The sequence below is a fragment of the Typopeltis vanoorti genome, chromosome 14 (assembly GCF_054136105.1).
Source record: "Typopeltis vanoorti isolate ZY-2024b chromosome 14, IOZ_Tvanoo_1.0, whole genome shotgun sequence".
In the NCBI taxonomy this organism is placed as follows: Eukaryota; Metazoa; Arthropoda; class Arachnida; order Uropygi; family Thelyphonidae; genus Typopeltis; species Typopeltis vanoorti.
This window is the reverse complement of record NC_143562.1, coordinates 98,482,642-98,495,223: the sequence shown is the minus strand read 5'-3', so window position 1 is coordinate 98,495,223 and position 12,582 is coordinate 98,482,642. Positions and strand designations below refer to the sequence as shown.

The following is a 12,582-nucleotide window of genomic DNA, read 5'->3' as shown; positions in this document are numbered from 1 at the left end:
AGGCATTAGGTCCCTACCGAATAATATAGCCGATAAAATACGATTAGAAACCAGCAGTGTTCTGAACAATAAGAAATACATAACAATCTTACAAAAACGGAACTAGCAGCAATCAAGTCATTGAAAGCTAATCAGGACATAATTATAACGAAATCGGATAAAAGCAATGCCACTGATATCCTTGACAGGTCAACATCCATCCATGAGATGAATCAACTAGTCTCCGATGAAACCTATCAGCTGGTGAACTATAACCCAACAAAACAGGATAAAGAATAAAACAGTGAAATTACTTAAGTCCGTTACCTTCATGGCCATCTGACACAGTTAAAAAACTTATGCCCATTACGCCCACTCTCCCAGAATATATGGTATCCCGAAAGTACACAAACAAAATGTGCCGCTTTGACCTATTGTGGAAGGTATAGATAGCCCTAATTACTACTCAGCATAGAAATTAGCGTCAACACTCAAGGAGTTGGTTGGTCATTCCCCTCCTACATAAAGAACACGCAACACTTTATAAACAAAATTAAAAACATAACACTCGACAAAGATGACTTATTAGTCAGTTTCGATGTTTCTGCCCTTTTCACAAATGTCCCAATCAATAACACAATTCTTCTCCTATGAAACAAATTTCCACCTGACATTACAGCCCTCTTTGTCCACGTACTACGTTCCGGTTACTTCGTGTGGCAAAATAAATTTTACCTACAAAAAGAAGGTATGGCCATGGGCTCACCACTATCCCCCCCCCCCATAAGGCACACATTCAGCCTACTTAATATTTAGTATCCAGCATACTTCAGGACTCTAGGCAACCTTCAGCTAGTATTGGAAACCATCCCATACCAACTGGTTGGAATATATATGTATAATCATGGTGTTTGTATGTATATATGTTTACATGTATAATCATTTATATGTTTGTATGTTTATGTTTATATGTATAATTAAATGCATATTTATAATATAGATAATGTGTATAAGGTTTATATTTATACTCATATATATATATATATATATAGACGTTGTTGCTCCCAATCTAATTTTACAACCAATAGATAATATTATTATTATTACGGGCAAATCCAAGGAGTCGATAGACTCATCGAGGGAGGTCCTAACATCATGTCAAGAACAACCATTCGACATTCACAAAGTATCTATCATACCTAGTCTTGAATTCATTCACAGTAATGGCACCCACAACAGACTCCGGCAGCTTATTCCACTCATTCAACACCCTCCAAGTAAAACACCTAGCTCTAACACGTTTGCTAACCACACTCTTACCCAGCTTCCATGTATGGCCCCTAGTCCTCCCACCACCAGTCCTATTCTCAAAAATATCTTCTAAATTAACCTTATAGAAATCCCTTCAGTAATTTGAATGCCTCAATCATATCACCCCATTTCTGCCTATCAACCAATTTCTGCAACCCACAAATCTTCAACATGTTCTCATAAGGTTCATTTCATAGACCTGCAATCATCTAGGTCACTCATCTCTGGATCCTCTCCACCTCCTCCCCATCCATAAGAAACCCTGGTGCCCATATCTGGGCACAGTAGTCTAGATGAGGTCTTATCAAGGCTCGATACAGAGGAACAATAACCTGTTTGTCTCTGCTTGTTAAAGTATTTCTCAGCAACCAAGTGATTTGATGAGCTGATTTAGCCACTTTTGCAATGTGCCCCCTAAACTTCAACTCCCTATTCACCAATACTCCCAAATTCCTAGCCTCGTCAATCTCCTGGAGTACGTTTCTACCAATGTGATATAATACCGCTAATCTTTTCACCAAAAAATGCATAACCTCACACTTTACCACATTAAATTGACATCCATTCTCCTCAGACCAGTCCTCCAAACTATCCAAATCATCTTGTAAAATTTTGACATCCTGTGCACTCATTATTGCTATACCCAACTTTGCATCATCAGTAAACAAATGAACACTTCCTCTCAGATCCTTTCCTATATCGTTAATGAACAAATTGAAAAGTAGTGGTCCAAGAACAGAATCCTGCAGCACACCACTAGTTACAGGCCGTGTCTACTCCTGAATAAACCACTCTCTGATATCTCTCCATCAACCACCCTCCTATCCATCTCACCAACCCTATATCCATCCCCATATGCTGCAGTTTACTGATTAAAATTCCATGTGATATCCTGTCAAAGGCCTTAGCAAGATCCAGTAGAATCACTGTAAACCCATTATCCTTATCCAGTCCAGTCGTCACTGTGTTATAAAACATGAGCAATAGTAAATTTAGTTTAATCCTTTATCCAAGTGAGCAAACAAAGTTTGCATCTGAAAGTATCATCAGGACTGGGGTAAGGTGGTACAACACCGGGAAACTCGTTGCAAAGGTGCTGCAAGCTAACATCACTCCTATCTCAGTATCTCCCATAATGCAAAACATATCTCCTTGCAGATATGTATAATGTTATGCATTAAGGGAAGGGTCACTACCCAGACTAGTTTCGACCTTTATGGAGGTCTCTTCAGTGGGAGCCAGGCCCAAGTGGAGATACAGGCAGAAGCATTTGCAAGGTCATCTCTACCTATAGGAGTTGCCAAACGGTGTGCCACCTTTTTATTAAATTACTCTGGATTTAGAGAAAGATGTTGAAAGTTTATTTTTCACTTGGTTAGACTACAGTAAATTTAGTTTAATTCTTTATTCAAGTGTGAGCAAACAAAGTTTGCACCTGAAAGTATCTTGAGGACTGGGGTAAGGTGGTACAACACCGGGCAACTCATTGCAAAGATGGAGCAAGCTAACATCACTCCTATCTCAGTATCTCCCATAATGCAAAACACATCTACTTGCGGATATGTATAATGTTATGCATTAAGGAAAGGGCCACTACCCAGACTAGTTTCGACCTTTATTGAGGTCTCTTCAGTGGGAGCCAGGCCCAAGTGGAGATACCAGGCAGAAGCATTAGCAAGGTCATCTCTACCTATAGGAGTTGCTAAAGTCTGGGTTTAAAAAAAAAGTCTAGTCTGAGTAGTGGCCCTTCCCTTAATGCATAACATTATACATATCCGCAAGGAGATGCATTTTGCTTTATGGGAGATACTGAGATAGGAGTGATGTTAACTTGCTCTACCTTTGCAACGAGTTTCCAGGTGTTGTACCACCTTACCCCAGTCCTGAAGATACTTTCAGGTGCAAACTTTGTTTGCTCGTACTTGGATAAAGGATTAAACTAAATAAACTATATAATATATAATAAACTATAGTCTAACCAAGTGAAAAATAAACTTTCAAAACATGAGCAAGTTACTGAGGCATGATCTACCCTTCACAAAACCATGCTGTCCCCCATACGGTATCCCATTTTCATCTATCCAATCCTGTATTTTTCTCTAGACTCTTTTCTCGAAGACCTTGACAACGATTCCTGGTATGCTGATCGGTCAGTAATTTACAAAAGCAGTCTTGGAACCTACTTTATGCAGTGAAACAATTTTCCCCTCTTTCCACCCGCTTGGGACTAATCCGGACCCGAGACTCAAATTAAACAAAATGGTCAAGGGTACTGACAATTCTTTGGCTGCTTCTCGTACGACACGAGCTGATATACCATCCAATCCCACAGATGTATTGACATTGAGGTTATGCAATAGACTACTCACCTCCACTTCATTCACCACAATTCCCGTATAAGCTATTGGTTCATTCATTCCTGCAATGTCACCATCTGGATGATATACACTTGCAAAGTGCTCGCTCAGTAATTCAACTATATCAACTGATTCAGTTACCTCCCTACCATCGGCATTCTTTAAAATCATTCTGCCATATACATTTTTTCTTTTACTTGCAACATATCAAAAAAACTGTTTGGGATTCTCTTTAGCCTGCATGGCTAATGTTCTTTCATAATCGGCTTTTGCTTTTCTTACCACACTCGTTACCCTTCTGGCCTGCGCTTTATACCATTCATATGCCTGCCAGTCACTTTTCTCCTTAAATTTCCTCCACAGCTGTTTCTTTGTTTGCAGCTCAAGCTTAATGGTGTTATTCATCCATTTAACCTCTACTTGGTTTTTTATTCGGACAATAGGTATGCAGTCAGCCATTGCCTCATGCAAACTCTTTTTAACCACCTTCCATGCACTATCAACGTCCAGCCCTTGCAGTTTTACATGCCATGGCACTGAACCAATCAAACTCCTAAGCTTGTCATACTTACCAGCCCGATAATTCCAAATGTACCCTGTCTTAATTGTAAATTCCTCACCTTTAGCACCTCCCAAGTCAAGACCCTATGATCACTCTCACCAATTGGTGGCAACGTGGTCATATTCGTTACAGCCAAATTCTCAGATGCAATTACTAGGTCAAGCACTTTCTGACCCCTAGTATTTTCCATTACATGCTGTCGCAGATAGTTATCCCTCAATAACCGCATAAAATCCAATTCCTTCCTCCCATGTGTCCTCTCCTCCTTCCAATCAATGTTACCATAGTTAAAATCTTCAATAATAATTATTCTCCTTCCCCTCATTTCTTCTATTTGCTTGTGCATACTGTCACCACCATCTTTTCCATCACCTGGTCTATAGCAGCACCCAATTGTATATTTAGTTCTGCTAGCCACAATCTCACACCAAATAGCCTCAAATGTGCTCTTTTCTTTATCCAATGCTAGCAAAAATTTGGAAGGGGATATCAGTTGTTTGCAGATGATGCAATGTTGGGACAAACTATGAAGAGTAGAGAAGGTGTTGTGGCCTTACAAGAAAACTTGAATAAATTGATTGAATGGTCATAGAAATGGAGATACAAGGTCACTGTTGCAAAATGTAAGGTTTTAAATTTGGGAAACAAAGTTGGGATGTAGAATTTATGCTTGCTGTAGATATATTGTTGGAGGTGGAGGAAAATAAGAGATTTTGGTGATAGTAGATAAGGATCTAAAATTTAGATGACACATTGCTAAAATTGTGAGGACAACACAATGAATTTTGGGAATGATGCAGAGGACACAGACTTGTAGAAGTAAGGAGATTCTTGTTCCATCGTATAAGGTTTTGATTAGGCCAACATAGGTTTGCAAAAGGATGAAGATGTGTTGGAAAGGATTCAGAGGCAACTGAGGGAGATATTTTCTGATCTTTGGAATGAAATGCTTTTCATTCAATTTTCATGCTTTTCCTCATTTCCTACGAATATGAGGAAATGAGAAGATGCAATTTACAGAGTCAAATGGAGAGGAGTGATATGGGGTTGTTATAGGATCAATGTTGGACAGGTTTTACAGAAAACAGTGGGAGATCAGGAGAGAACCAGAGGTCAGCCCTGGTAGTTGTATAAGCAGGGTGTGAGCAGGGGAGTGAGAAGCAGGTTTTTTGCATGCAGAGTTGTGAATGATTGGAATGCCTTGCCTGAGGGTGTGGTGTTCTGCAGAGAATTTGAGTGTTAGGGTGCAGTATGATGAGCTGTGTGCATATGACAAAAGGACCTCCTAGATGGCTCTTTACACTCCATGAGGTCTTGGTATAATAATAAGGTCTCTTCTGCTTTCTGTTTCGTTCTTTACATGATGTTAATGCCACCTGCATATGCTACAATCTGCACTGATTTGTTTATTAGAGCATCTTTAGTTTCTGTTAACAATGATCAGATAATGTATTCCAAGGTAAGTTAAAATTTATTAGAGCTAGACTATTTCCTTGTTTTAATCCTTGAGTTATTAGAAAGGGATCTGTTAAGTCATTTTGTATTTTAACCTGTGTGATTTTGAGTTTTCTGTTTTTACTGTTCCCATATCCCATCTCATTTCCCTTCTTATCCAGGTCTTCCTTTCTTTGGCCAGTATGAACAACCTAAGGCAGCCTCTGTAGCTCAGTCAGTATAGATGAAGCCCTTTGGTCAGGAAGACCTGGGTTTGATTCCCATCCATCACACGAGGAACCTTTAGCTGGTCTCTTTCAATGAAAGGTGAGTTAGATGGTCTCATATGGAGGTAGAGAGTTTTTTTCACCTGGGAGCTTGGTTTTTTTTCGTCCCCCAGCACAGGGAAAACTGGCCCCATGAACATACACACCAATTACAGTCAAGAATACTTAAGAAATGGTCCTGCCCAGACATTGGTCTGATTCGTCAGGTATGCTGGTCCTAAGCCTGGATAAAATAGGGAGGGATTGATATGGCATACTTCCCTGTAAAAGGGCATCATGGCCACTGTATCATCATACGAAATAAATTAAAAAACATTAAGATGCCTCTTTCTTCTTCTTCTTCTTTCCATCTTTATTAATGGTTTTCTTCTAGTAAAATTAAATTAATCTTGATAAAAAATTTTATATTTTTGTTTAATCATTTATTCATGTGTAAACAAAGATCAAAGCAAAGTCGTGAAGATACGTCACATGCAAACTTTGTTTGCTTACATTTGGATAAGAATATAATTTCTTGTCAACTGAGGTATCAGCCATTAATAACATGAGCAGTTTGACAATTTTATGTGCCTCACATATAACAAATATCATTATATGAAATGCACAGCAATCAATAGACTTTTTATTGTTTAGGTATTAAATTTCAAACTCTGGAAAAGATAAGATATGATAAAATGCATAAAATATGTAACATTAGTACTATTACTATTATTTGACACCTCCAGGGAGCCCAAGACTCATCAACGGAGGGCACCTACTCTACAACTCTTCGTCTCCATCACTCAATCTCATCATCTACACCAACACTATCTACTATTCACCACCATCACTATTATTTTCACAGACAATCACATCACGAACATCCATGCCCACAGTGGGAGTCGAACCTGCAGCCTTTTGGTTGGAGAGTGGATATGCTAACCACTCGGCCAACCAGCCCGGCAATTAAAAGTACTTTATTCTAAATGAGGAGTGTGTAATAATTTAATGAGCATTTCTATATATGATTTTATTTCTTACCTGTTTCCAAATGTCTCAATCCTTTAAATTTTATATCTTCAGATAATTTTCCAATTGATGTCAGATAGTCAAGAACAAATATATTTGGTGTAAACAGAACCATATTTTGTTCACCACAGCCAACAGGTAATCGTACTAGATTTTCTAAGCCATGTAATGTAGGGCCCATTAAATCACCTGGTAAAAGTATATTAATAAACTCATTATAAAAATATGCTTGTGAGATTTAAAATTTTATCATATAACTAAATTGATTTATAACAGGATGATTAGGACAAAACCTAGCATAAGGTATTTGATTTTTCACTGGAAATATACTCGAAAAATCTTCCAAATTGGATAGCAAACCCTCCTGATCTTGATGGCATTTTACTGATTATTCAGGCTTATGTTTGATGGTGAATCCTTGTTTTGTGTCACCTATGTATAATCACTTCCTTCATTGGAATTTTTTCCCAAATCTTGAAAATTAATTCTTTTCAACTTACTTTTAAGAAGCATGATAAATCTCTACCATCCAATTGTTTGTACTTCAATTCTTTATTTTAAAAGTAATGGAAAAAAACTATAACACCAACAAAGCATAAATTTTTATAATACCTGAAAGCCTCTCAGCTACTAATAAATAATTAATAGCATGGATTCCCTGTTTTTGATGAAGAGAGGACCTTTCTCTCTCTCTCTCTCTCTCCCCTCTATCTCTCTATTTTTTCTAATAACTGCAACTGGATTTCCAGCTTTCTCTCTATACAACAGAGAAAAGCTGGCAATCCTATGATGATTGAGACATTTAAACTGTTGAGAGGTAACTTCAGGGTTGACATAGGGGAGTTCTTTCATGTGGTAGAACAAGGGGGGGGGAAAGAGCAAGGACAAGGAGCCATCCCTAAAATTTATGAATGGAAGTTTTGAGTAATAGGGTGAAGAGTGGCTTTTTGCATGGCGAATAACTGAATCACAGAAGCATTGCCTGATAGGTTAGTGAGAGAATGACTAGTGAATGAGTTTAATGAGTGGTATGATAGACTCTGATATCCAATCACAAACCTTACTAAGTGATTTCATATCTAGCTGTATTAAGTCATCATTGGATCTCTAAACAAATTTTTGTGCAGGGAAATCCCCAGTCCTGGATTTTGAAAGAGGTCTGGAATGATTGGAGTCACAATGTAACTGAAATATCAAGACTATAAAATGTTAAATTCTGGCATTATATTTAACTTATTGCACTTGCAGAAAGTTTATGTTAGAGCCCAGTAAACTATGAAATTAGAGAATATGGTAGATGAAGAGAGGAATAAACTTTGAATAGCATTTATTAATAGCAGGGAATAATTCCCACTTGGGATGGAGGTGAAAAATGGCAGCACATGTAATGGTGTTGAACAGAACAGAATAGCCTGGGAAGGATCAAATGTTCACACAAATTATTGTCACAGAAATAGAAAGGAAAGCAACTGCTGCATGACAAGAAGTTAATGATCAAGAGATATTTGAAGAGTAGAGTAGGTGAGATGCAGTGGCAGCTGGTTAAAATTTTAAGTAGGGGTGCTGCATATACAAAATAAAAAAAAAAAAAAAACCTTTTTTCCTAATCAGTAAACAATTTCTAAATCACTTAAGGAATTGAACAACGTAGATCCGAATATAAATTATATAACACTTTAATAAATATTTCCGATATTTTATTAAATGCCATTTAATGAAAATGGCATTTAATTTTTGTAAGTTCCTTTTGAAAATGCCATTTTCAAAAGGAACTTACAAAAAGGCACGTGCATGCAGGCACTACAACACAGTAACTGAGAATGAAGAGATGAAGCTATTGTTCTCCTATAAGTCCTGATGGTGCCATCTAGCAGGCTAAGTAGGTGTTCTTGGCTGTTGGGCTGAAGGTCTGCTGATGTATTATTATTATTATTATTATTATTAAAACAAGACCTCATGGAGTCAAAGACTCATCTGGGAGGTCCTTTTATCTCACACACATCTCATCATACCGGGTCTTAAACACATTCAAACTCCTTGCAGACACCACACTCTCAGGCAAGGCATTCCAATCATTCACAACTCTGCACGAAAAAAACCTGCCTCTCACTCCCCTACTCACACCCTCTTTATACAGTTTCCAGGTATGACCTCTGGTTCTCCCCTGATCTCCCACTATTCTATGTAGAACTTCTCCACCATTGATCCTATAACAACCCATCACCAACTTGTAGGTCTCAATCATATCTCCCCTCTTCCTTCTCTCCACTAGACTCTGCAAATTACATCTTTTCAATCTTTCCTCATACTCGACATTCCAGAGGTCAGAAACTACCTTAGTCAGTCACCTTTGCACCCTTTCCAACATCTCTTCATCCTTCTGAAAACCAGGTGACCAAATCTGGGCACAATAGTCCATGTGTGGCCTAATCAAAGCCTTATACAATGGAACAAGAATCTCCCTACTTCTACACGTCAGTGTCTTCCTCATCATTCCCAGAAGTCTTTGTGTTGTCTTCACAATTTTGGCGATGTGTCCCCTAAATTTTAGATCCTTATCCACTATCACTCCCAGATCTCTTATTTCCTCTACTTCCAACAATATATTCTCACCAAGCATAAATTCTGCATCCCATCTTTGTTTTCCAAATTTTAAAACCTTACATTTTGCAACATTGAACTCGCATCCCCATTTGCTTGCCCAATCACTCAATTTATTCACGTCTTCTTGCAAGGCCACAACATCTTCACTACTCTTTATGGTTCGTCCCAACTTTGCATCATCTGCAAACAACTGAATATCTCCATCCAAATCTTCGCCAATATCATTAATATACAAGTTAAATAGTAATGGCCCTAAAACAGATCCCTGAGGCAATCCACTAGTGACTTTCCTTTTCCTGGATATTGCACCCCCATACACAACTTGTTGATACCTATCAGATAGCCAGTCTCCAATCCAATGCACTAATCTAATATCCAACCCCATCTGCTCGAGTTTGACTGTCAACTTATCATGAGGTACTCTATCAAAAGCTTTTGCAAAATCCAAGTATATTACTGTGTATCCTTCTCCTCTGTCCAAGGAAGCAGTCACTTTATTGTAATAAGTAAGTAGATTACTAAAATACGACCTCCCTTTAGCAAATCCATGCTGTCCATCAAAGATTATACCATTGTTGTCAACCCAACTCTGGATCCTAGTTCTCACAAGCTTCTCCAACAACTTAACCACAACACCTGATACACAGATAGGCCTATAGTTGGTTGCTTGAGTTCGATCACCTCCTTTATGAAGTGGCACAATCTTGCCCTTCTTAGGAACTTGACCGAGTGCAAGACTAATATTAAAAAAATATGTCAAGACAGGTGTCAACTCCCTGGCACATTCCTTCAGAATACGCGGTGATATATTATCAAGTCCCACAGCCTTATTTACATCTAGTTTACTCAACTCCCCAAACACCTCTTGCTCACTTACAGTCAGTCTCTCCTCCCCATCATCAACTGCTCTTAATCTCTCCATGAAGTCACATTCACAAGATTGAAAGATCTTTATGAACTGCTCATTAAGTATCTCCACCACACATTCTGCAACAGCTGTCTTTATACCATTTCCTCCAATCAATGTCATCCTTCTATAATCATTCTTTCTTTTGCTGGCTACATATTGAAAGAACTCCCCAGGATTCTTTTTAGCTTCATTAGCTAACTGCTGTTCATACCTCTCTTTAGCTACTCTCACCAACCAAGTCACTCTCCTTGCCTGGTCTTTGTAGAACTCATGAAATTGGTTACTTCCACTTCTCTTATGCTGCCTCCATAATGCCCTTTTTCTCTGTATTGCATGCGTAATCTCTTTATTCATCCATCTCACACCTAACTTATTTAACCTTCTCACCCGTGGTATACATTTAGACATTGCATCCACTAAATATTTTTTGAAAATCCCCCAAGCTGCATTGATCTCTTTTCCAGCTAACTCCTCATTCCATGCTACACCTACAAGCTGTCTCCTGAGCTCTTCATAATCACCCCCTTTGTAGTTCCACATATACCCTTTTTTTACAGGGGTCCTTGCACTGCTGGCAACCACCCAAGTAATCACCTCATGGTCACTTTCACCAATTGGTGGATGATTTGATACCTCATTGATAATTACATCCTCCGATGAGATGACCAAATCCAAGACCCTTAATCCTCTTGTGCCCTCTGTTACATACTGTCTGAGGTAGTTATCCCTCAAAAACTCAAGAAACTCATTTTCTTTACTTCCAGTTGCTATCTCTTCATTCCAGTCTATATTGCCATAATTAAAATCACCCATAATGATCACCCTTTTCTTATTTGCTTGGCTTATTTGACTATACATTTCACTATCACCACCATCCACATTACCAGGTCTATAGCAACATCCCACCAAGTATTTGATTCTATTCACCTCTATCTCACACCATACTGCCTCAAAACCACTGGCCCCATTTCCCTTTTGCATCTCTACCTTGTATGGACATAACTCTTTCTCTATCATCAATAGCACTCCCCCTCCCTTTTTATCCCTTCTATCCTCACGAAACACATCATACCTTTCCATCTCTATTCCTGTCAGGATGTCATCCTCATCTAACCTCATCTAACCGACTGAAATCCAAATTAAAATCCTGGAATGACAATGCCGCCGCCATTTTTTTTTTTTTTTTTTTTTTTTTGTATCCCTCTCAAATTTGGGGCATTCGCATACAACCAAATTTGTTGAGGTTTGGAGAGTTTCTTAGGGCTGAGGCTGATTCCATAAATAGTCTTTCAAATTTGTATTTGCTACGGTGTATTACTGTAGCTTTCTTCCACCGTATTCTGTGGCATGTATCCAGAGCCTGGTCTGCAAGACCAGAATGGCTGTACTTGTGAAACCGGATGTAGTCCTTGTGTTCAGAAATTCTGATATTCGCTGTCCTGCCTGTTTGGCCCAAGTAAGACAGTTTACAACTGCAAGGCACCTGGTACACCAGGTAGATCTAGGGAAAGTGGTTGATCTTTGGTGGAGCAGATAAGGAATGCCAATTTTCTGTAAGGCCTGTAACAGGAGGTGGGTCATGTTTTTTTAAAATTTTAGTAATTTTTTTCCGAGGTGCCTCGGATGTAGGGAATGGTGATTGATTTAGAGTAATCTTTGTTGTGGAGGAGGGGGGGGCTGTGGTTTGTAGGTTTTAATATTTTTTGGATTTTTTTGGGGGGTAGCCATTGGCTGAGAAAGTGTTGAGGATGTGATTTAGTTCAATGTTTAGGGCCATGTCGTTAGAACAGATTAGTTTAGCCCTGTTGTATAGTGTTTTCACCACTCCATATTGTTGTGAGGGGGGGGGGAGATTGTTGGTGAATGTATCTGCCTGTGTGGATGGGTTTTCTATAAACTGAGAAAACCAAGGTTCCATCAGGCTGGCGGGTGACTAGTGTGTCTAGGAAAGGGAGGCTGTTGTTTTCCTCTTTTTCCAGGGTGAACTTGATTCTGGAGTGTTGGTTTGTTTAAGTGTGTTAAGAAGGAGAGGAGTGTTTCAGAGCCATGTGGCCAAATAGCAAACATCATCAACGTAGCAAAGCCATATGGTAGGTTTTTCTGGGAAAAATTTAAGGCTTTCTCTTCAAA

The 12,582-nt window shown here is 38.7% G+C and overlaps 1 protein-coding gene across 2 annotated transcripts in view; it reads right to left on the bottom strand.

The window, feature by feature from the left end:
- LOC150099795 (alpha-2-macroglobulin-like protein 1) overlaps positions 1–12,582 on the bottom strand; it is a 1,007,775-nt gene that overhangs the window by 275,668 nt on the left and 719,525 nt on the right. For both annotated transcript variants that reach the window (XM_090403789.1, XM_090403790.1), the window contains exon 23: positions 6,951–7,127. In XM_090403789.1, the coding sequence (XP_090259915.1) occupies positions 6,951–7,127 (177 nt within the window). The remainder of the gene's footprint in view (positions 1–6,950; positions 7,128–12,582) is intronic.